This window comes from Ips typographus, linkage group LG4 (genome assembly GCF_016097725.1).
Source record: "Ips typographus isolate SLU linkage group LG4, UJ_Ityp_2.0, whole genome shotgun sequence".
In the NCBI taxonomy this organism is placed as follows: Eukaryota; Metazoa; Arthropoda; class Insecta; order Coleoptera; family Curculionidae; genus Ips; species Ips typographus.
Window position 1 is genome coordinate 1,120,216 of NC_138425.1, and position 24,810 is coordinate 1,145,025.

At 34.7% G+C, this 24,810-nt stretch overlaps 3 protein-coding genes and 1 non-coding gene across 6 annotated transcripts in view; 3 read left to right on the forward strand and 1 right to left on the reverse strand.

The window, feature by feature from the left end:
• The first annotated feature begins 297 nt into the window (after positions 1–297).
• LOC145728193 (uncharacterized) lies at positions 298–2,869 on the forward strand. The gene is made up of 8 exons (XM_081978249.1): positions 298–536; positions 990–1,206; positions 1,264–1,344; positions 1,423–1,624; positions 1,676–1,901; positions 1,966–2,184; positions 2,237–2,367; positions 2,605–2,869. The coding sequence occupies exons 2-8, from the start codon at positions 1,027–1,029 to the stop codon at positions 2,781–2,783; spliced, it is 1,218 nt and encodes a 405-aa protein (XP_081834375.1). The 5' UTR covers positions 298–536; positions 990–1,026; the 3' UTR covers positions 2,784–2,869.
• TRNAF-GAA (transfer RNA phenylalanine (anticodon GAA)) lies at positions 675–747 on the forward strand. The gene has a single exon. It is a non-coding gene; the product is annotated as a tRNA-Phe (tRNA).
• Positions 2,861–24,810, reverse strand: part of LOC145728181 (uncharacterized) — a 40,653-nt gene continuing 18,703 nt past the window's right edge. For both annotated transcript variants that reach the window (XM_081978224.1, XM_081978223.1), the window contains exons 6-12: positions 22,782–22,865; positions 22,500–22,619; positions 6,780–6,931; positions 6,245–6,452; positions 5,912–6,192; positions 5,692–5,856; positions 2,861–5,617 (exon numbers count right to left, since the gene is read on the reverse strand). In XM_081978224.1, coding sequence (XP_081834350.1) covers positions 4,613–5,617; positions 5,692–5,856; positions 5,912–6,192; positions 6,245–6,452; positions 6,780–6,931; positions 22,500–22,619; positions 22,782–22,865 — 2,015 coding nt within the window. In that variant the 3' untranslated portion in view covers positions 2,861–4,612. The remainder of the gene's footprint in view (positions 5,618–5,691; positions 5,857–5,911; positions 6,193–6,244; positions 6,453–6,779; positions 6,932–22,499; positions 22,620–22,781; positions 22,866–24,810) is intronic.
• Positions 11,868–14,610, forward strand: LOC145728186 (uncharacterized). 2 transcript variants are annotated; one of them, XM_081978235.1, is made up of 4 exons: positions 11,868–11,972; positions 12,027–12,282; positions 13,152–14,005; positions 14,063–14,610. In XM_081978235.1, exons 2-4 carry the CDS (start codon positions 12,039–12,041, stop codon positions 14,525–14,527), a joined length of 1,563 nt encoding a protein of 520 aa, XP_081834361.1. In that variant the 5' UTR covers positions 11,868–11,972; positions 12,027–12,038; the 3' UTR covers positions 14,528–14,610. The 2 variants fall into 2 exon arrangements, with proteins under 2 accessions (XP_081834361.1, XP_081834360.1); XM_081978234.1 differs by lacking the exon at positions 11,868–11,972 and having other exon boundaries at positions 11,986–12,282.

The following is a 24,810-nucleotide window of genomic DNA, read 5'->3' on the forward strand; positions in this document are numbered from 1 at the left end:
CGAAAAAAATATCAAGTAGGCCATATTTTTTGCGCGCTGTTGCCAAACGCCGTAAGTAAGTTTGTCGAGGGTATTGAATACTTACGGCGTTTGGCAACAGCGCGCAAAAAATATGGCCTACTTGATATTTTTTTCGTTTTCTGTCCGTTACACGGTTTTCCTATGGTCGTTTTTGGATTTACCACACCTGTATACTTCTACTACACGTCACGACTACAGTTGTCACGTGACTGCTGCATTGAAAAGGAAAACAGTTAAGATGGCGTATGAGAGGTAAAGGACCCGCCCACTATGCTTGCACATCATCGATGACGTAATTTTGAGATCAGATTGACTACGTTTCTACCGCGTATTGACGTCACGATGACGTAATTTAGCAAAATCATAGATTGACCAATTGTCAAACTACGTCATTGTGACGTCAAAAAAGCTCTGCTCGCTCCATGGAGCCTGAAAACGAATGCAGCCTACGTGTATTACATTGACAGTTCTTGTCAAACTTCAGTCTTCATCACATAACACACAAACATTAATTTGTAAGTAAAATTTCGAAGAAAATTATGAGTAATTTGTAAGAAAAAAAAATTGTCGCCTAAATTGTTTTATTTGTATATCTAATTTGTGGTACAATATATATTTTGGTTATGTACGATAAATATCACCATCCTTCATGTGCCGAAATAGCTCAGTTGGGAGAGCGTTAGACTGAAGATCTAAAGGTCCCTGGTTCGATCCCTGGTTTCGGCAAACACTTTTTTTTTTTTTTTTGATTTATTGTATTAAGGTTTTACAATATTTTAACATCTCAGTAATACTTTTTAATTAAAAGTAAGTACTAAACTTTAAGTAAATAATGTACAAACAGTATTGATATTGCAAATTTTAAAAACTATTACCCATATTTTCTATATTTGTTTTAATCTCAAATCTAGTACTTGGTTAAGTATGATAAGAATAATAATTATAACCTTGTTCTTTATTACTTTTAGATGTACTAATATCGATATATCACTGTAAAGAAACTGAATGGTAAAAATGATCATATTCAACAATTTACTGAGCTGGTTTTTTATAAGCACACTAGTTATCATAATTGCAACAATTCTGGACCGAGATCCAAAACCGATTTTTGGAATTTACAGGAGACCTAATGGAGTTTACTGGCTTAAAGTTTGGTTTATGTATATTTTACTGGTTTTACGGAAGGTAAGTGCATTATTTATTGTGGTACCGACAATTTGTGATAAGAATTTTGTTTTGCAGATTCACAATTTACTTTTTCCAGTTTCAAATGATTACTACAAGAAACTGGATAGGGTCCAGAAATTGACCACCATAAGTAATGTAAGTAAGTCTCTTATACAAGTTTTCTTTCAGAATTCTTAATTCCAAATGTTGATAACACAGTTTTAATATTTACAGGCTGTAGATGCGGTTTATTTCACTGGAGCCAATAAAAATTTGGATTATTTATCAGTAGGAACTGCTAGAAGGCCTAATCGTTTAGTGGATGGACTATTTTATTTGAAAATTAAAAATTCCCAGTTTGGATTATTGGAATGGGTTAAAAGTCCTGATACCAGCTTGTTCAATTCGGGGGAAGAGGAGAGTTATGAAGCTGAAGGTTTTGATTATTCATCTAAAATTTGGGTTTGTGCAGAAACTGAAGTTTCAGGCGTAAAAATTGAACAAATTGAACCGATGAGAAAATGGCGTATCACCTTCTCTGGACAGTTACGAGAAACTTATAATCGTAATAAAGTGCATGATGTTAGTTTGGATGCTTTGTTCACTTCAAATGAACTGTGTTTTAACTACGACAGGGATATGGATGCTTGGAACGTGGCTAAAGCTTTAGCTTATGAAAAATGGAGCAGATCATACTTTCAGAATGTCAAAGAGTAAAAGTTTTGGTAACTACCCATTACGTCAAGTGTAATGATTTTCCAATGTTTTTGGGTGTAGAGCACATCAACTGCACTATGAGCAATTCGGAAATGTTCAAATCAAAGCTTCAATTGACGCACAAAACTTTAATTTCCAAATAGACAGTGTGAGAGACCATACAGTGGCCTCAAACAGGGATTGGGGTAGTTTCAAAAGATACGCACTTCATTGGATTACTCTAGAAAATGGAGATCATTTTTCAGTGGGAAGCGTTTGTCAGCCTATTAGCTTTTCAAGGTGGTATTAACATTGAACAAGTCACGTCAACTGTCACTTTATTTGGGTTTAGAATACAAATTGGTTACATGTACAATGCCAAAAAAGGGAAAATGTACCCAGTGGTTGATAGTGATCTTCATTTGTATCAGTATGGCGAGTGCGGCAATCCTCCAATGGACTATGCTTTCACATTTCGTGCAGGCATTGTTAGTACTACTACATCTTTTGTTAAAAGCTTTATGATATGTCCACAATACACATGTGTACAGTGGACAGTTTGTGATTGGTCAAAAGTTTGCTGCTGCTTTAGTTTTTTTGACCAATCAGAACAGTGCTGGAGCACTTGTGCACTTGACATTAATTAACTAGCTATATAGAATACGTTGTAGGTACGTATACGTCACTGTGAATTTAAAAAAACTACGTTTTTTTTATTAGGCAGTACCAATTACGCCATGCAAGTAAACATTATCGACGCACCCTTTTTTTACATAAGTAAAGGGTGGGAATCCAAAATTTACGAGTGTTTTTGCCAAGTCGATATTAATGGCGTTAAGGGACATGGAGGTGTCGAATGGCAGTACAGAAACGTTCAAGGAAGAAACGTCAAACCGTAACTTAACATGTTTGACAGAGAATTTATGGTAATTCAGTTATTTTTGACATTATTCGAAATGATAATTAAACTCTGATACAGTAATAAGTAGTAACTTTATTATTGGTGAAACCAGTTGCAAACTTGCAATCTCATTTTATACAGTAAATACATGTTATACGAAACGTGTGGAAATACCTATAGACTTGGTCCTAACAATTCGAATATAAAATCAATAAATAATCATAATAAATCCACTCGAAACTAACAATAATAAAGTAACAGCGTATTATACAATATAAGAAAATATACACAAGGTCCTGGCGAGCTTGACACACAGGCAGTAATAACCCACACATTTTTTCTAATACTGAAGTAGGGAATATTAGATTTTCTTTTATAATAATATACAGTGTGACCCATTTAGAATGGAAACACCCCTATAAAATTTTAGGTTATTAACCGATTTCAATGATTTTTTTTTTGAAATAATTAGGAATGAAATGTCTATTACGGGAGAAAATTTTAAATATTTATTTCAGTTTTCAGGTCATATTACGATACTTTTTCTTGATAGAAAATGGAGAATTTTTATTAGCGATTTTTTTATTGAAAAAATTACTACGCCACTGGATCTATAGTGCTTTCAAATAGCTGTGACCAAAATTTCATGAAAATCCATTCATTAATAACAAAGTTATGACAAATTAAAATTCAAAAATCCTCTAAGCTAACGGTCACAAAAGAACACCCTGCATCAACTGTTGCCATAGAAATGGTGTTACTATTTATTTGTTTATTATTACTCATTAATAAATTAATTTCTAAAAAAAAAAAATCAAAAAAAAAAAAAATCAAAAAAAAAAAATAAAAAAAAAATCAAAAAAAAAAAATCAAAAAAAAAATCAAAAAAAAAAATCAAAAAAAAATTTGGTCACAGCTATTTGAAAGCACTATAGATCCAGTGGCGTAGTAATTTTTTCAATAAAAAAATCGCTAATAAAAATTCTCCATTTTCTATCAAGAAAAAGTCTCGTAATATGACCTGAAAACTGAAATAAATATTTAAAATTTTCTCCCATAATAGACATTTCATTCCTAATTATTTCAAAAAAAAAAATCATTGAAATCGGTTAATAACCTAAAATTTTATAGGGGTGTTTCCATTCTAAATGGGTCACACTGTATAATAATAAAGAAAAAGTTACTAAATAATATGAATAAGAAATATCACCAAACATAACAATAATTCAAAGTAAGATTTACGTGAAGCTTTTTATTAATACAGTGTTTTAAATCTAGTCAGGTAATAAAAATAATAATATAAAGAAAACAACCAGGTTTTAGTAGAAAAGAAAAACAACAATGAACAAAATATAAGTAAGTACAAAGTAGCTGAATTAAAAAATAAGTTAACATACACTTCCCTTTTGTAGAAAATATGAAAAGCTTTTATTCTGGCATTTTAAGGTATAAACCTGCTGAAATAATTCTTTAAATCTTCTCTTTTGAATGTTTAATTTCATTTCATTTTAAATAAGATTGTGCACTTTTCAATGCCACACAAGTAATCTACGTATAAAAAAGCCGAAAATCTTGTCGCAATAAGTTATTCGGTATTTAAAAAAGCTTACGTTACTTTTAATTTCTACTCAACAATTTTAATATTTATCTCTATTTTCGTGACTAATATTTTAAATTTCTGTAAACACACTCGTTCCGTTAATCTGGCGGGATGAAAAGCGAGAAAAACATCTCGAACCTTTTCGTTAGAATGTCACCAACACTGACACGCTACATTTTTCAAAAATCCGCATTTTCCATATAGCACAAGTAGAAAAAGGCCTCGTTTCAGAGCTGCGACGAGCTGGTACTTTCGTCCTCAGAGTTACTCTCGCTACCCGCAGAATCCGCGGCCAATCTTTTCGGTGTTGGTAACGTTAAAATGCCATTCCTCTTATCCATTTCGCTTGGTAACGCTGGCAGCCTCAAATCCTCTTCGTGTTCCTCGTCCAGGTCTAAATGACCGTCGTCGTGGTACTTGGGAGTGCTACTTTTGCGATTTTCCCACAAAAACACATCGTCTTCTGCACAGTCGCCATTTCCAGCCGAAGCTGAACTAGGTCGTAACTCTTCGTCACAATCCTCATCTTTGTCCCGGTTTAGCAGAGAGCTAGAAGACGCGCTCGTGCTCAGAGTGTTTCTGATTCTAGGTCTCTTGTTAGACGGTGAATTGGTCGGAGTTATTTTTATTGCGGAGCTGTTGCGAAAGCTTCTTCGCAGTATCCTGGAAGCCACCAAGTCAGGACTTTCGTCCAAATCCAGTACGTAACTGACCGAGTCTGACTTCTCCACCACACCTTTTACTTTCGGCGAAGATGGAGGTGATAACTCTCCCCCTTCACCTGCCTTGGCTCCAGTTTTCGAATAGGAAAACATTCTCTCCAAAGACCGCATGGAATGTTGGTGGTTCTCATTAAAACTCGAGCTGTACGCCACGTGACGATTGAAAGCCGTCTCATCTGCGGCCTGCTCGATCACTTTGTTGATCACCTCTTTGCTTTGAAGCAGTTTCCACTGCAATTCTTCGTTGTTCTGAGTCAGCCGCTTCGAGTGGTTGACTTGTTCCTTAAAACTCTCTTCCAGTCTTTGATTCTCCTGGATCAGAGTTTGCTCGTATTCACATTTGCGTTGCAACTGATGCTGCAGGTCTTCACATCTGGCTTTGAGGGCGGCCGCCTTTTCTTCCACTCCTTCCAACTGCTGTTGTTTCTCTTTGGCTTCCTCCAACGACTTTCGAAGTTCGGTCACCTCGTTTTGCTTCAATTCAAGCACTACTCTAAGTGATTGAACCTCCTGAAATTAAGTTAATAATAATGAATTTATTCAAAAACAGTTTTTCATAAAAAAATTAAACTAATCAAACTCACTTGTTTAGCTACGTCTTTGTTGTCTCCATAGCTCAATAATCGATCATTTTGCTCCCGCAACCTGGAATTCTCGTCTATTAGAGACTTCAGCTTGTCTTGGAAGTCGCTTTCAATTTTTGCTATCTGCTGTTTCAGTTTATCTTTCTGTAGCTTCAAAGTGTCCACCTGTGTTTAATACGTTTTATTAATCACTAATTGATTGACGTTTCCCAAATTTTACCTCATGTTTCATTTGAGTTTCTCTGGCCTGGTAGTCGTTACGCAATTTTTGATTTTCGCGATGGGTCTGCTCTAGCGCCAATCGATGTTCGTCTATTTGTTCTCGTATGCAGTCATTTTCCTCCCTCAAAATATCAAGAGCCTCTTCATGGGACTTTTGCACTTTCTCCAACTCCAAGCGAAGCCTGCCAAGTTGCTCTTCGTGTTTCTGTTTGAGGTGTTGCTCAACTGTTTCCTTTTCGAGCTGAAGTTGACGTTGAACCTCAGAATGTTGACTAGTTACTGAAAAAATTGTAAGTAAGTAACGACAACGACTTCAAAAGCAAAAACTCACATTGTAAGATTTGATTTCGTTGCGTCTCAATCAGCTCCTCAATGTCTTTTTGGTATTTGAGGCGTTCCTCTTCCAGGTTGGTCGCGTGGGTGATTTGAACATTGCCCAGAGCTTCGGTGAGGTTTTTACATTCTAACCGTACCTCCTCGGCTGCTAGACGATACTTTTCCACCTGGTGACGCAGGTGAGGGACTTGAAACGCTTCCACCTAGAGGTTTAGTATGAACTGATAATCCTGACAAAAAGTTAAGTAAAACAGACGTTATTTATCTGTAGCCCAAATTTGCTTACCAAATCAACGGATTGCTCATTAAACCGTAATAAACGGTTCAAATTTAGATAATAAAAGCATTCTAAAACGCTCATAATTAGTGAAATTTATTTTAAAAAAAGCCACATCAAGTTAGTGTGTTGTCACTTGCACACTGCAAAATTTCTCATTGTTGTGCATGGTCCCAAATGTTTATTTATAGCCGACAACAAAAAGAAGAATTTTTACGAGCTTCACCTTTAAAGTAGTTTATTTATTACTTACATTAAAAACTAAATGTTGAACTAATACGGCCAATGCCTCGGCGGTGCGAGGGGCAATAGGCGCTTTTTTGGCTGGGGCCCTGGTAGTCACTTGGGCGGGGGTCCGAACTGTGGGCGGCGTACGGCCCCCTTTGACCGCAGGCTTATTTGATTCTGTAACAACAAAAATGTTTTGTTTATATTAAATCTGTTTTATGCATCAACTAGTGAAGACTATAGGCATTTACGAAAATTATACCTGCTAATTCCACCGTTTACCACAATCGGTGTAACTTTTAAGGATCTGATTCATTACCGTTGAATAAATTTCCTGATATGTCTTTGACACAATATCGGCATACTCTCCCTCCATCTCGCACACGGAACATATTCTAATATCCATTTTAATTTAACAGGTCACTCTCATAAGCTTGCTAAACTGTGGAACAAACCGGACAAACCGTCAACCATAAACTAATTTTTGAGGTTATGATTCTAAATTTTAACGAAAAACCTGTCAAAAGTCACTTTTTTCTTAATTTACCGACAGTCTGGTAAGTCCACATGTGCACAGCAGGCTGAGTTGGTGATTGGTCAAAAAGAAGCAGCAAGTTAAAAGTTGCTTTTTTTGACCAATCACAAACTACTCACTGTGCCGTAAATTGCCCATGTGAACTTACAACAGTCTGATCCATAATAGCGGTGCTGTCAGTTGGTTTATAGGTTACATTTTTAACACTTTTTTTCTGAACTTTCAATTCCATGTAGCTCAGAACCAAAGCCACTCGAAACAAACGTGTATATAGGACAAAAAATGCTTGTTTGCTCATCCTTTAACGTATCTGACATTTAGTCGATATAAATGACATATGTCAGTGCAGTGTGCCTAACCGGATGTGACGTCATTCAACCGACGGTCGGCGGTTTTTCACCGCCTACTATACTAGAAAGCCTAGAAGGTGCTTGTCACAAATTCCAATATGGCGGAAATAGTGATGACAGTTTGCGTTTGTATTGTGATTAGATGAATTTTTACGGTTTAAAATTAAAACTTGAGGTTATTTGCGTAAGTTATTTTTGTTTACTGCTGTTCATAAGTTTTTCAAGCCACATTGTAACAGCAATTCAGGAAAAAGCCCAACCGTGTCAGTTTTTTACTTTACGAAGAATCGGATCTAACTCAACAGTGGTTGAACACTTTGAAGTGGAATGATTTTACTCCAACACTATACTCAATGGTAGGTACAAGTTCTTTTTAGTACAGTAAACTTATTAGATATTTGTTACATGCACAGGTATGTGAGTGACATTTTAAAGCATCCTTCATTGTGAGAGCAACCATTAAAAGTGACCGCGGCCATTAAAAGTGACATTTTAGGCTTTCTAGTATAGAGGGCGAATGATGTCACATCCGTTTGACACATCTCACAAAGATATCCATCCTGGTCTAGAGCACTGAATTGCAAAAAAAAAAATTGACAGAAAATTCATATGGATAATTTTGAAATGTCCACACTCTCCAATCACTAGATTAGAATGACATTTGGTTAATTTAGACTTGTTAAGAGTAAAATCAATCATCGACAAAATTTATGACACTACTTGACTGTAAAACTAGTTCGTGCTCTTAAAGGACCGGGGCCATTAGAAAATGACGTCAGTCAAATTTTTCTCAAAGTGTAAATTTGATAAACGAAAAACAACGGCAGATTTTACGTCACAACATTGAAATGCTATTTTCAAACTTTGCGTAATCGCGTAAATCCTCTATGTGAATGTATTTTTGGAATTGAGACACTGAAGCCAAGTTCACAGATTTTTTTTTGATTTCCTTTGGCATCTGTTGTATATTATTCACCATCTAAACTGTTATAAATTGTAATTGGTGTGTAGTCGAAATTTGGATGGTACAACAAAAGTGAGGAGCTAATTTGAATGGTAATCGATGTTTTGGCTAATAGCCAGTTAGGTCATCGGGGCGTCGACAAGCGGTGTAATTGACTCACAAAAATAAAAACAAATTCGTAATTTGATAAAAGAAGCCGCACGCTTTCCATAATATCCCAATCATATTCATCAAAAAATTAGTAAAATTGTTTTCATAATTTGTATGAATTTGAAACATAATCTTACCCTCTTCCTCCAACATCCACTTTGTGGATTGACTGCTAAGGAATCACACCAACTGACAACCGTTCACTTTCAATATCACAAGTACTTTCAGCAACAGTACCGCACATTTTAACAATTGTTTCCGACCAACTTATTGCTAATTCCAACATCCCTTTTTACGTCATTACTCAATGTCCACAGAATTAATTTGGGTCGCTGATCTATTAGAATATTCTAAAAGTGCGGTGTATTTGTACATTCAAATCTGGATTGAACCGTGTCATCTTTGAGAATTTCGGGGTGTGAAAATTGGCGGCTCTCAAAACAAGTTCCACCTTGGGACTTGGAAGAAAACAATAGATGTGGTGCCATAAAGCAAAAATGCAGACAAAAGATGACTTAATCCGCGTATACACACATGTTAAGACCGGAATCGCGGTGCGAGAGTGTTTATTATTGCGAGAAAAACCTTTTAAGTTGCGGAACGGATTTGATGAAAGGATGTTAGGCCATTGTTTTCTTCTAAGTTTGAGAAAGGTTATTATGATTTTTCTTCTTAATGTGGAAGAAACGTTTTCGTCTCACGATTATGGTACAATCTAGTAGAATAATCACAAAGTGTGTGAATTTTGAATTACAAATGGTCAATCACAACAAGTTGCAGTAATACCATTTTGTGATGCTTCAGGAAACAGAAGCTGTTTTTTTTTTAATCACTAAGTACTGTAGACTCTGCAAGTTCTTCATATTTGGACCATTTTTTTTATCTATAGGTATGCTTCATTTTAACATTAAACATATTGTTATAGCATCTATTAAATGATAAAAAAAAGACACATCAGTTTTTAGTAATAACCTAATTAACTAGTTTGAAAAACACTCAGCACTAGAAGTTTGCCATTTTAACACTTTTTCGAATAATCAAACATTTTTTCGCTTATTCAAACACATCGCGTCGTTTTTCGCCCACCTTTAGACTGAAAGCAGGATTTTTAGAGACCGTTCTAATCGCATAGCGTAAGTTAGTTGGAAAACATAGAGCGTCAAGTTCATCGGCGCGAAAAACGCGTTTTTTCTTCACTGAATGGATATTTTGACGCTAAAGCCGGCCACACACGAGTGATTAGAACGGCCCCGCGTTCTTTGCAGTAACAAGCTAATGAGCTGTTCAGTTAAATGCTACCATAAACGCTAACTAAACCAGACACACAGTTTTTGGGTATCCCAAGCAGAAAGAGATATGTAATAGTAAATCCATATGGGCAGTATTTAGTTTGTAATTAGTCAATTAAGAAGATGAATCATTAAAAAGATTGATTTGGCGTGACCAACTGTCAAATTATATCACTATTACAAAGTTTACTCGCCTTCTTGTCAAGAACATTATTGGTTAGATAATTTCAATGATTCTCTCGCTCTCTCTCCCTACTTATTACAATATAAACCACCCAATTGCTTAAATATTAATAAATACATTCTTTTTAGTCAAAACTTATATCCTTTTTAACAGGAGTTTTAACAGTTTTTTGGATCAAAAAACATGTCAAAACTTTTCAACCCGGTTTTTACACATTTTAAGTTAATTTTTACATCTCCATATTTTTCTTTACATTATATTAAAGCATATGACTTCAAGCTGACTTAGAACTAGCTTGAAACTGAATAAAAGTATCAATAAAGAGGATTCTGTATACACCAGTTGGAACGAATTATTTCAATTTATGAAACATACATCATATATTAAGCAAAAGTTTACGATTGCTATATGTATAGCCGACTAAAAATAACCACGTGGGATGGGAAAAATACACACATTATACAGGTCGTATCCATTTTATATATTGACATATTAATTTAATAATATGCGTATTTGGTGTGCTTCATGCTGAAATAATGTAGGTACGCACGTCTTCCATATAGTTCACCCTGTATACACACTTATAATGAACATTACTAGGTCAATGATAGGGAATTGACGACAAGTGAATAATTGTCGTTTGTAATTTAAACCGCACGTATGGAAAGTGGAAATCGAGAAGATGGTATAACTCTTAACTGGTTTTGTTTGACTTTGTCGAGTAATTTATCTTCTTAAAAGAGAGTTTTCAGATTTATAAATCAAAAAGTAAATGTTGTGTTTCTATTTTATCACGCACAAAAATTGAAGATGAATAATTTGAACGCAATAACCTCATAATTGCTTGAAAATGTTTTAAATCAACATAAGAGAATCTAAAATCTCTGTTATTCTAAGTGTAGCGGTACGATAATAGACAGAGCTGAAGGATGCAAATTAAAACACATCACTTCCGACATTAGTAGATTAATTATATTAAAGTCAGTTTGCACGTAAGGTAATCAAGATAATACTAATAAAATGCGGAAGATTTATAACTTTGCATTCCGCTCAAAGTATCAGAGAGAGTATTTTTAAAAGACAATAGAACAGTTTTACCTAGAAAACATAAGTTGACAGTTACAGGTCACATGACCATTTATAGAAGTATTTGGCTAATGTCTTATTAGAATTGGTCAAAAAGCCCTAATGTCAAATATTTGTCCTTGTGACAAGAATAGGTATGCAATATGCAAACGCCAACTACAGCAACAAATTGGATTAACAAAAACAGCATGTGGGCGCACAATCACGCTTCCATTCGTGTTTGTCGGGTTCTCGCATATAAATCGACTGCGATATTAAAGGAAAAGCCGCACATTCTTCTCCGTCTCATGAATGAAAGTCGTTCCGAAGACATTTTAAAGTAAATTACCAGCGGCAAACGAACTTGCCCATGTTGGTCTGTATTTACATAGCTACCATACCAGAAAAGCAACCTGTTGTTCCTACGAACTTTATTATTACGGTTATTTATTTTTTCCTGTTTTACACAACCAAAATAGGTGTAGTATAGTTCCTGCATTCAAAACGGTACAGAAATATTAACTCTAATACCACAACACACTTGTTGTTCATAAACATAAAAAGTATGAGCTGGCCTAAGACCTGACGCGTTCAATTAAGTTTAAGAAGAGCTGTCAACTTATATACCTAACCTAACTTAAATTTCCGAGTTTTGTTTTTGTTCCCGGTTCGATTTTATTTGTGCGTAGTTTACCAAAGTAATAAGGTTTTTAACTAAATAATCCCGGTTTCTAGAAGCCCATTAACATGTTTGATCAAGAAGAAGAAGACGATGAATTTGCTGAGCAGTTTAATACCTTCAAACCATCCTACGTCCTTATTGCCATTGATACCGATTCATCTATGTTCGAAGTTATAAAGGACGTAAGCTCCGATGAAAGCAGGGAAACAACACATTTCGAAAATGCTTTATATGCATGCTATAAAGTTGGAAATGCTTTACTTTTATCTTCCGGTGTCAGAAACTACAATGATTTTGGTGTTGTTTTTGGTAAGTTATTTGTTTGGAAGCCAACCGAGTTAAAACTAGTATATTTAATGAATTAACCCCCTTTTGATATGGGAAAGTGTTCTTATAGTAATATGGATGGTTTAGTTCCATATGTTGCACACTACAAAATGTTAATTATACAAAAAGTACTCTACCAAAGCAAAGCCTTGCAAAGGCACATAATAATATGAAACTGGAATACTATACCTCCAATATACCTACAGGGTGTTTGCTCTATAAATTAGGGTTCAAAGTTGTTTTTTTAGGAACAAACATTGGCTGCATGAGTGTTTTTGTATAATTTCAAATTTGAATGTAACTTTGTAAGCCCTAACTACCAGTAAAGTCCCATGATTTGCAATGAAAACTGTTTTTAATTTCACCAGTGATTTCCCTGATATTCAGCCAGCTTTTTCAGAAAATGCAAATCAGTTCTGAATTCTTCGTTCAATTTAGAAACAGTTTGCTACAGAGTTTTTATTTCAAGTAAAAATTAAAAACTCATGTATAGGTACCTGAAATTCAATAATAAAATACTAAATCTGTTTATAACACCTATCTGTAGGGCACTGCTTGTTTCTTGTGAATTAAGCGTATTCTTGATAGGTTATTTTGTTCCACCTATAATAATATTGGATTTTTTTTATTCAAGTTCCAACACATGTCCAAACTAAACCACTTTAGACCATAGTTTATATAGCAAACTTGAGTTATTTCTGGACTGGAAATATGAGGCATTTATCCTAGAAAAAGTCCATATAGTTTTAGACTAGAATTCACATCTTATTTGAAGTAAACCATAAAGAAAATCAACTAATATTCTGTTTTTATTTCTATACATAATACAACAAACAAACTATTTTTTCCAGTGGAAACTGATCCAAAGAAAGCTACATTAGTTGAAATAAAAACAAACATGTTGGAGAAGACTAAGATTCTGCTAGATGAATACCAAAAACCTACTACAGAGTTGATTACTCGCAAGCGAAATGACAAGATAGATTTGGCTGCATTTTTTCAAATATGCAGAAGGAAGCTAAGGGAAATTGGAGACTATTATCAGCAGACTATAATTTTGATCACTAATGATGAGAACCCAATCAAGGACGATCCTCAATTAAAATTCACTGCAATGAATGAGGCAAAAAGCTTGGACAACAGCGAAATACGTCTAGAACTGGTTTCGTTGCGAAATAATTTTGATTACACCAAATTTTGGAATGAGTTCTTCAATAGATTCCAGAATCCACCAAATATTGAAGAATTTTGCGAGGATCGCTTGGGTTTAAGGAGACGGCTCAAGAATTCGATTATTTATCGATTCACAGCTTTAAAATGTAAACTGTTTCCATTCAAAAATGATTTTCAAAAACACCTTCAGTGTAAGAGAGTGAAATTTATACGGCCAGCCAAACTGTATAATACAAGCAGGATGTCCAAAGATGGAAAACTTCTGATGAGGGTTAAACCGGTTCAAGTGCCATTTGAGCCTCAGTATCGAGTTAACTTAGGGCACACCGAGTTGGAGCACTTTGATGCAAAGGAAAGATATGACATTTATTACAACAACTTGCCTTTAGGCTTACATTTGCAATATGTCGCTGATCGGCAAACCGAAGTAGGTGTTACCGTACAGCGGCCTGGTTTACTAATGATGGACGATAAAGAAGAATTAAGTCACTTTTATGACAATTTTTGGAGTTATTGCGTCGATAATAATAAGGTAAGTCATACAGATGTGGAGCACCAAAATTAAACGGTTAAACAAACCCGTTTCTAGGTTCTGGTGTGCTTAAAAAAATATAAACATCCTGCTACCATACGATACGTCGAGCTAATTCCCAAATTTGCCAACGATCGAAAAATGTTTTTGGTCAAAAACTTGCCGTTTGTGGAGGAGATTCTGTTTCCAAATAAAATGACGGAACAAACGCGTACACCACACACCATTCAACCACCGAGTGGAAACCAGTTGCAGGCTGTGAAAAATCTAATGAAAGGATTAACGTGTGACTATACGCCAAACATGCTTTACAATGTAACTTACGCTAGGAAAAAACGGTATCTTAAAGCAAAAATGTTGGATACACACTACGAGGATCCGGGGGATTTGAGTGCTATGGGCGAAGATCTGGAAACGAAGATAAGCGCTGTGAAAAATCTGTTTGATTTTAGCAAGGTTAATGATGAAAAACGTAGAGCGGGCGCTTTGTCAAATCCAAGGGTTAAACGTAAAAAACAATAAGCACAAGTTGTCCACTGGAGTTTTGTTTATATTACATTATGTTATTTGGTTATTTTCAGTTAATAAAATATTCATTTTGTAAAGGTGACACTTTATTTCTTCCTTATAATGCCTCCTAGTTTTAATATTCTGAGGTAACTAAAATAGCTAGCCTACCCTCAGGGTAATACCTGAGTAGTAAATTAATATTAGTAGAGTAATGGGCCTATCCCACATATCATAAATTTTTGTTTTAATGACTGGAATCGAAAGAATAGGATCAAAAAACTAATTTTTCATATTCTTGAAGAAAAAATTATGGTCGTAAATGTTCCTACTTTAGTTTGAATTTGTCCAGTAAATTTAAAAGATCTGTTTTGGCGCGCATGTGACGTACGTAATTCTGGGCGATTTTATTGGCTGTTGCACGCCATCTGTTTCACTTCTTGTCGCTGATTGGTTGATAGTGTAGTACGTCACCGGCGGCGGGCGTTTTAAACATGAGATTAATGTAGTTTTTATCATCATTTTTTTTTCTATTTAGACAATATTTTTGAAAACAAAAAAATACGGGTATTATATTTTCAATCCGTCTTTGTAGTTATGAAATAAAAAAAAATTGTGGGACAGGCCCATTGCCATCGAATTGTTGCTCTGGAAAGAATACTGTCAGAAATGTCAATGTAACTCTTAATTGGAAAGCCAATGAAGTGACAACTTGATGCTTATTGTCAAAAAGTGTCTGAAAACTGACTTTTCACTCGTTCTGTCACATTCAAAACCAAACTCAAGGTAAAACATAGACTTAATAATAGAAACATTTCTCGACTGTATACACTTTTCATCTATGCGTTTACTTTAACTAAAACTTTCCAAACCAGTTAATTCAGATTTGTTTTAATTGAAGCAATTCAAGTTCCTATTCACACTATTTGATCTGTATTACTAACTTAAATTATTCCGGAAATGCATACCACATTAAAAAAAATAGGAAACTACTTATTGTAGTTGGATCAGTGAACAGTAATCGACGTTTTGCGATAATTTCACCGATATAACGGTTACTTACTAGCTAAGTTTGCACAATGCAAACAGCGTTTTAGTTATATTTGGTCAATTACTAAACGAATACGTGCATGCGGGTTGAATAGCGGAAAAATTTTGCTTATTTACCAATACACTCGTAATTTTTTTCCCATTTCAATATGACTCCAATTATTATCATAGTTAAATCACTCTTTGAAATAAATTAGAAACGATGCACGCACTTCCTATTTGGTTTTAGGAAGAAAAAGACCAGACTATAATCATTTTATGCTGAGCATTTTGTCTGCGGTATTTTTACGAACATTCTCAGAATTTCGATGTTATAGACTGTTTTGCGTTCAGCGAGGATTGCCAAATTGATTTACACAGTCGATTGTTGGATAACCATAGTTGACATTTAAAAACAAAAAAAGGAAAGGTGAGTTTCGTGTTTTCAATATTGTCGGTCGTTACACTTTAACTGACATCAAACTTTACGTGGTTAACATTTGAAAGTATCAAATTTGAATCATCCCGACAGGCAATAATGAAACAAAAATTATTTGAATTGATCGATAAAAATAGTTGCAAAATTAGTTGGTATAATAACTTTCTCTCACCCTACAATGTTATTGTAGTAAAATATTATTATATTATCTGCATCGATTTGGCTGACATAATTGGCGTAATACCATAAAAGGCGGGACCGGTCTTGTTTAATCACAGCAATTTTACATCGATTAATCGAGATTAAAGTAGTTCTGGGTTCATTTCAGGTCAGTCTCTAGAATTACTAATACAAAAAAAAACACTTTTGAAAAGAAGTACAAACTTAATTGAGAAAATCATACAAATAAACAAACAGATCAACTAAATTAGAATAAGAAATTGTGCTATATTGTTAATTGACAAGGTACCTGCATCTCTATAATTATAAAAAATTGTACTATTTTGCCATAATTTAGCTTCCAATTAGTACTCCAAACTAATTAGAACATCACTAGAAAATAACAGCGAATAGAAAAAAAATAAGAGTAAAAGTGCATCTAATTAAACTTAAAAAACAACAAAATTTGCTTAAAATATGAATCTTTCTCGCCCCAATAATTTCGATTCGCACTCTTCACGCTTTTATGTTTAGCGGCAAAATTACTAATAACTCCGATTCGTATATCGTTACTAACTAGTCAAAGTGCTGGTAGTAAATTAGCACACATTTTTCTATGCAGACAATGCACGGTTCGCCAACTGACTTCATAGATTTCAACATGTATGGCTTACCCAACAGTTTTTGGCAGCTAAATCCTCATCAGTCAAGTTAATTAAATGCTACTTTTACTATTTGAACGACTGTATAGAAACAGAAAGTGTAATTACACTCGAAATTTGCCTAAAAAGGAAAATGCGTCGAAGGTGGACGTGAAAAAATCCACCTTTCACAAAAACTTTTCCTTTTCGTTTTGTGCGAATATGTTTTGACTGAAAATGGAGACACTAACACCAATACAATTTTCAACCAAATGTAACACTCGTTTTATGTAAGCATGCCCACAAATTGCACATATGGTACTGAGATATGTTTGTCAAAAAGTATTTAGGAGTGAATGCATTAATTTACTGGACTTACTCCGTTTTTTCTTCATTTTATAGATGGATAGGTCGTGGTCTGAGAAGAAAGGGTCGGATCTAGGCGAACTAACTGCATAAACGGGCGAGTGGCACTGACAAATCGCCGACATATCGTAATAAATACTATTTCAACTTCAATGACATTGATTTTTTGATTGACAATGATTTATTGAGTAAGTTTGGCAAAGTTTTACCGGTCATCAGTCAAAAGGTAAGTCCAGGTACTTTTTACAGAAAATTCAAAATGGCGGCCTGCGACGCCATTTTGTCTGTCATTTCTAGAAACTACGTGAAATTTCCTTTAAAATGAGGTGCAAGGCAATATTTTGACAGAAAATTTAAAATGGAGACCTGGAACACCATTTTGTCTGTCTTTTCTTGAAACTAGGTGAAATTTCCTTTAAAATGAGGTGCAAGTCAATATTTTGACAGAAAATTTAAAATGGCGGTCTGGAACGCCATTTTGTCTGTCATTTCTTGAAACTACGTGAAATTTTCTTTAAAATCAGATGCAAGTCAATATTTTGACAGAAAATTCAAAATGGCGGTCTGGAACGCCACTTTGTCTGTCATTTCTTGAACTACGTAAAATTTCCTTTAAAATGAGGTGCGTCAATATTTTGACAGAAAATTCAAAATGGCGGCCTACGACGCCATTTTGTCTGTCATTTCTAGAAACTACGTGAAATTTTCTTTAAAATCAGATGCAAGTCAATATTTTGAAAGAAAATTCAAAATGGCGGTCTGGAACGCCATTTTGTCTGTCATTTCTTGAAACTACGTAAAATTTCCTTTAAAATGAGGTGCAAGTCAATATTTTGACAGGAAATTCAAAATGGAGACATGAAACGCCATTTTGTCTCTCATTTTTTGAAACTACGTCAAATTTCCTTCAGAATGAGGTGCAAGTCAATATTTTGACAGAAAATTCAAAATGGCGGACTGCAACCGTCAAAAAATACAACTTTTTTATTTGTCAAGTTACAGTTGACGTCTCGGTGTCATTTTATGTTCAAATTTCCCGGAAAAGACGCTGGTGCAGTCTGTTTTTTGATATCTCAAAAACTAACAGAGATTTAAAATTTAACATTTTTACCATTTCTTTGCCAGAAACTCGGCCGGATTAAGAGATGCATGAAATCTGACTAAAAAATATTTACAACATAATGTAATATTATGGTAAAGGAAATTTGACGCCCTCTAGCGGCCAAACGGTGTCATCAATCAACTCATGTGGGGATATTTTTAGAAAGCTTGAAATCTGCTCTATCTTTTGTTTTCTATGACATTTTGACCTATCTTGGCAAGTAAGGGAGTAATTTAACGTCAAAGCAATGAGTGTCACAAAATATGCTATTTTTAAAAAAAATGGGGGGGAGATTCATCAGACGTACATCTGATATGGAAATTCAAAATTATACATTGAAATTCCATAAAGAAGAGAAAACTACTGTTGTATCATTCAACGTTTTTTCAAGTTTCATAATCCCTTCTGTCTTTCTGTCTTTTGACTCATTTCTCTCACTCTCACTCATTTTTTTATGATACCACAATTTTGACTGTTCTTTTCTTCAATAGTCTTTAAGATTTTTGAAGTTGAACATTTGAAACAGACGTAAAATAAATTATTTACAGAAATTTTACTGCATATGATGAAAATAGACACAAACACACGGATTCGCATCTGTTGCCCCTTACTCGTCGTATTTGAACGGTAAATCAGCCCCGATAAGATAATTTATTAATTTAGAAATCGTTTCTAATCACCATTTAATTACGCTACTTTACTATAAATTGTTTCGGTGCTTCCTACACGGAATTTTTCCTGTTTCTGAAGAATCTATAGTATTGATAATTTCACGGACTCTCGGCAAGTTTTTGGCATGTCCAATCTATCAATAACTGTCTTTTACAAATTGTAACGTGGAATTTGTAAAAGATAATCTTAATCAAATTAACTGTAACTGTTTGAAGTTGCGTTAGAGGTGCAATTAATATAATTTTCTTACTACAGCTGAAATTAAGTGCGGTAACCATGCATGTCTTTCTGGTAATTAGGTATGCAGTACTGAAAATCTTCACTGAAAACCTAGAGATATAGTACCAAATAAGCTATACCGAGCAATTCAAATCTGAAACGTAGCAGAAGAGTTAATTAAGCCATTAATTAAGGTGCGTATATGTTATCATCCAACTAGAGGCGTAGAGAAAAACTGTTACTTTCTATTTATGGTATACAAAGTGGCGTTAAAGTTGGTTTTCTACTCTGTAATAAGGCCTGTTACCCATAGTTAATTAGAGGGAGATAACGACAATTTGATTCTTTAACTTGGCATAAGATCATGTTAAAAATTGCCAGTTAGTTGGATGTGGTTTATCAATTGTTCCTAAATTAATGGAAGGAATTACCAAATATTTGACAGCAAAAGAATATGGTACCTATATCATTTTTGACTCTCAATACAATACACTTTGACAGTAAAAGACATCAATCAAACACAGTAATACTAACTAAGATTAGACAAAAAGGAAAGTTTTTAAAAATGTACTTAGAACAAATTGAAACTGTACCAAAAAAGGATGCAAAAGTTTGAACTCACCTTTAGCTCGTTTAGAACTTTTTAACGTAGACCAAATGTACGTTTTGGCTTGAATACCGTCACCGGTACTAAAAAAATCAATTTCACTAGCAAATTGGCTCTTCTTCCCTTTGAAACCCATTTTTTTCGACCGATTATTATTATTGTTATTATTCACATCTACTTCACTGGCGCTGAAAAACGACTGCAACTTATGTAGGGGCCCCATATGAAATCAAAATTTTTATATTCAGCCCGAATGCATTTTTTTTTAAATTTAAGTCGATTTGGTTTTTGGGGGCGATCGGCAGCGCACACGTTTCACAAATATTTCGTGACGACTGAATGAATTTTCGGAGTGAGCAAAGAAAGTCGCGAGTCGCGGGACCCACGTCGGAAAGAGACGGCCCCGTAGTGGAATACCGTAAAGTAACGTGGAATATGAATATTATCTCGCTTTCTATAGATTCTCCAATCGCCGTAATTACTCCAATTATCCCTCTGGTGTGGTGGTGGAACTTTTGCAATTGAAAATCTATGATTATTTGACAAACAAATATCATTTTGCTGTTTACCACTTCTTGATATGCTTATTTGATAACTTAACTCTTTTCTTAGTTGAGAATAAACAGGTGTAGAAAATATGACAGATCTATTGGAAATCAAAAGTAGAAATAACTAGTGCAAACCAAAATACTCTCCATCACAAAGATAAAATATTCTTTACAGTTTTCCAGAGTGTACATGATGAAAATTGGACAAATCAAAACATACAGTTTACCAACAAAAAAGGATCTTCTCAATAAAACCAGAAAAACAGAATCGTTTTGCTGCAAACTCGTTCACTTTACGACGGATTTATCACCTTCACCTGTAAAATGATATTTCCAGAATATACGGCCGTAAACTGTTAACAGCAGGATATCCGACATTTGCGGCCGATGCGTTTTTAAAATAGAAATCAACCAATAATAATTGAATTTTTCTTTTAGTTTGCAGTCGCTGCATGCTAAAAACAAATTGATTTGACTTATAACGGTTAAGTAGCATCTACCATCTGTCTTATTGTAAAATGTTAGCAACCGGTCTTTTTCCAAACTGTGATTTGGTCGTTATTAAACTGTTTCAAGTCGTAAATCAGAGCAGAATGGTATTAATTAACTAGCTTAATTAGTATCACAGGTTTTAGTGACGTAACAATGTAAGTAAGCCTTTTCCGTTATGGGATTTGCACGAGATCGTGGTAAAAATCAAAGTGTTTTTGTATTTTTTGCTAGTAAGTGCCAAAAACAAAAAGGTTCCCACAGATGATTACCACACAAAATTCGTGCTTCTGTTTTGATCTCCTTAATGGAATTGCTTAATAAATAGACTTTAGAAAGTAATATTTGTATTATGTTTATATTTCATGACTAAATTTGTCACGTGATTATACTCATTACCAACGAGTGTCAATCCTATACAGGTGTGGTAAATCCAAAACCGACCATAGGAAAAGCGCGTAACGGACAGAGAAACGTACATTATTGCATGCGCGGGACTAAGACAGAAAACGAAAAAAATATCAAGTAGGCCATATTTTCAGCGCGCTGTTGTCAAACGCTAAGTTATTTTGTCGACGGTATTTGAGTGATACTTGGCGTTTGGCAACAGCGCGCTGAAAATATGGCCTACTTGATATTTTTTTCGTTTTCTGTCTTAGTCCCGCGCATGCAATAATGTACGTTTCTCTGTCCGTTACGCGCTTTTCCTATGGTCGGTTTTGGATTTACCACACCTGTATAATATAATATGCAGACATTTTAAAATAATTTTTAGGTTCAGTAGTAAGAAGAGAAAACCAGTACAAACCAATGAACTAGACAACGATGAAGAAACACTTTGTAAATGAGATGTGTGAGTACGTAATTTGACAGTTGGTCACAAGACATCAATCACACACATTTCACTTTGTGTATCCCATTGATTTGTATTATGGTTCAGTCTTCTTTCTGCTATACCTGATGTATAGCAGTATCAATTACAAAGCGTGGTGCATATACCAACAAAGTTAATTCATCATGAGTTGCCATTAAAATTTGCCTATTGAAATATAAATATTAAGTCGAGTTTAACAGTGTCAAACTGCCAACTCCAATTTATAGTGAACACAAAATGAAAAATGGTTGATTCTTCGTTGGAAATTTACCGTTTTGAATTCAGTAATAATTGCCCGAGCATGATCCGGCACGTAATGGCGGTCAAAAGCCCATAACGAGACCATTCTCCACGTCACACCGTACCATCATAAATATAACCGTTTGATATGCAAATCAGATAAGGAAACGGCAAAAATGGACGGACACCCACAACTCTATACAAGTGCCTTTCTCAAGGCGCTTTTAGGTGCGCCTTTGTTGCAATTTAGCTGCAAGTGCATCTAGATATCGTCCGCTAAATCGATGCATAAATTGTTAAACCGAGTAAAAGTTAATTGGAAATTTTGGTCTAATTAATCGAACATAGTAATTGGCAGCAGAACATCTTTCTGTACTCGACCACTTGTTGCAAGAGTAGAAAAGTGCGAGTGTTTGGAAATTGCGTTGAAACCAGTCTCGATGTTTAAGAACCATGTCATACACATGACTTGACATCGAAAGTTAATAAACGAGGGAAGGTTCTTTGTTGGTTCTTCTCATTTATATACTTGCATACGTCAAGTCGTTTGCGTTTGAACGCGAAAGCTCAACACTCTAAAAACCCAGATCCAATATACGTACCTTTCAAAATAGTATGGTTTTGTAATCGTTTTTCTTTTGAAGGCACCAGACTGGATCCTTGCATCTTGGATTTGGCATTGTTTTGAGGTAGCAAAAGTGATGGTGGTGCATTTTTCTTATCTGAAAATTGAGGAGTTTTGACATTCTCCTTTAGTGCAAAACAAGCCTAGCATGTATCATTGAAATCTATTTTATCCAGTAAAGCGCATTCACCTAAATGTCAGTTAACTCAATTTTTGAAACTATAATACTTTTATTAAAATGTAATTTAAACCAACTCACTTTCATTTGCAGTTTTCTGGGTTTTGAGCTTATTCGGGATTAGTACTTGAGTAACTTGAATCGCTTCCTTTTTCTTCGTCGAACCTGCAACAATCGCAAAATACTACTAAGTTTTTAACCAAATCATCTTCAAGCATTTAGATGTTTTTTGACAGTTTCAATACAAGAAGAGAAGAAGCACAAAAAGAACTTTTTCAGGTCATAGGCAACATTTTTATTACTGAAACAGTACTCACATTGAAAATACCATCTTGTGAGGTAAGACTGATTTTAGTAGCATTTAGCTGAGTTTTCAATAGTCGACTTACCACCCCTTTTGCCGAAACTATGGTACCGTTCCTTCCTCTCAATCCTTTCGGATCCTGATCTGGTAAACTTATCTTTCGAAGGTTGTTGACCCATTATATCCACCTTAATTTACATTTTATGAACGACGACAACAGGTAATAAGACGTTTTAAGTGTTTTTTTTTTTTTGTTATCTGAACGCGACGATTACACTTAAACATTCAAGTCCACTATTCTGCAACATTTTACTTGTATATCGGAACAATAAAATCTGCAATGTCAATAGGTTAAATCGGTTCGTGTTTTCGGGTTTCATATTCACTTTGATGATAAGCAATCATTATTTGGCTCTGACGTTGATAGCGTAGCTTTTAAGGAAATGAGAATCTTTGACCTCAAAAACGCTCCCGTTTTGCATTATTAGTAATCAATAATGTAATGACCAGTTCATCTAACAGCTTTTTTCAGTTTACAGGCCGGGATTTCCGGGCTTTAAACACCTCTCGAATGCCGAAAAAAACAAAATATTATCATCACTAGACCGGTGACCTATAATTTGTGAAGTCGCGCATCTGGAAATAGAACTTTCCCGATTAAGTGGGTGACTAAAGGAATATGTTGTACGTTTCGCCTACTAGGCTTCCTGAATTTCACGATTTCGTATCGGATACAGTCAGAAGGAATACAAAACATGAGGATCATAACAGTTTAGAGTTTTGCACAGCCCCACGCCAGAACACACACACAATTATAATTTCAGAAAGGTAAACAAATTAAAACCAAGATTAATGCCCGAAGACAGATGGATGTCGACTCATTGGGAACTATTCTCTAAATTGAAAAGTTTATTTATCTTTGCAAATAGGAAAATGTCTTAAAATAGTAGTAATAATTTTAAAAAAAAGCATTTTTTAGACAGGAAACTACATTTTAATTAGTATGCACGTTTTGCCCTGGATATTTTACATCAGTGTCGCTGCTTAATTAAAAATACTAGATGTATTATACAATAACGTTACGAAGTCCAGTATTGTAACATTGGAAATTTTAATGTATGCGCATCAATTATAGTAACTGTATTTGTTATTAAACTTTGAGGTCGAGTAAAAGTTTAAGCTTTAAGCAGGATTTAAAAGGGTAAGAACCCTTTTTTACTCCCCATGTCATTAGATCCTTTCAAGCGTGGAAAGTAGCCCTGCCTAAAAGTGATTCATACTAGGCTTCAACAAAACTACCGCTTTATACATACTAGTATTTTTTTTTGGATTTTCGTTTTGCGTCCTTTACTAAGAACACTAGTACCGTTAATTTCCCAGCAAAAATTATGTAATTAAAATATCTCGCACATTTAATTACCTAAAAAAATGTTCAGCAGTATACCATAAAAGGTGGACTTTAAGTGGCATTAATATTGTGTCCTACCTATTCCGTATATACACATCTGATTATCTCTGTATGGAGCAGGTCTTTGGGTGCTGTTTCAATGCCACTCGAATGCAAAACTGCCTTTGATACGTTAAATTAATATTTTCCTAAACCGGATTGTCTCATTTAACGAGCACCACGTTGTAGAAGTAGACGAAACTTTTAAACGACAACATCGTCCATCAATTAGGTTACCTAATAATAAGATTAATTTAATTAAGGCGTTTTTCTGTCCAATTTAAGGCTAGTTTTTTACGCATCCACTAATTATTTAATGTCAATTAGGCTTCTAAAGGAACTATTCTAAACTATATTTA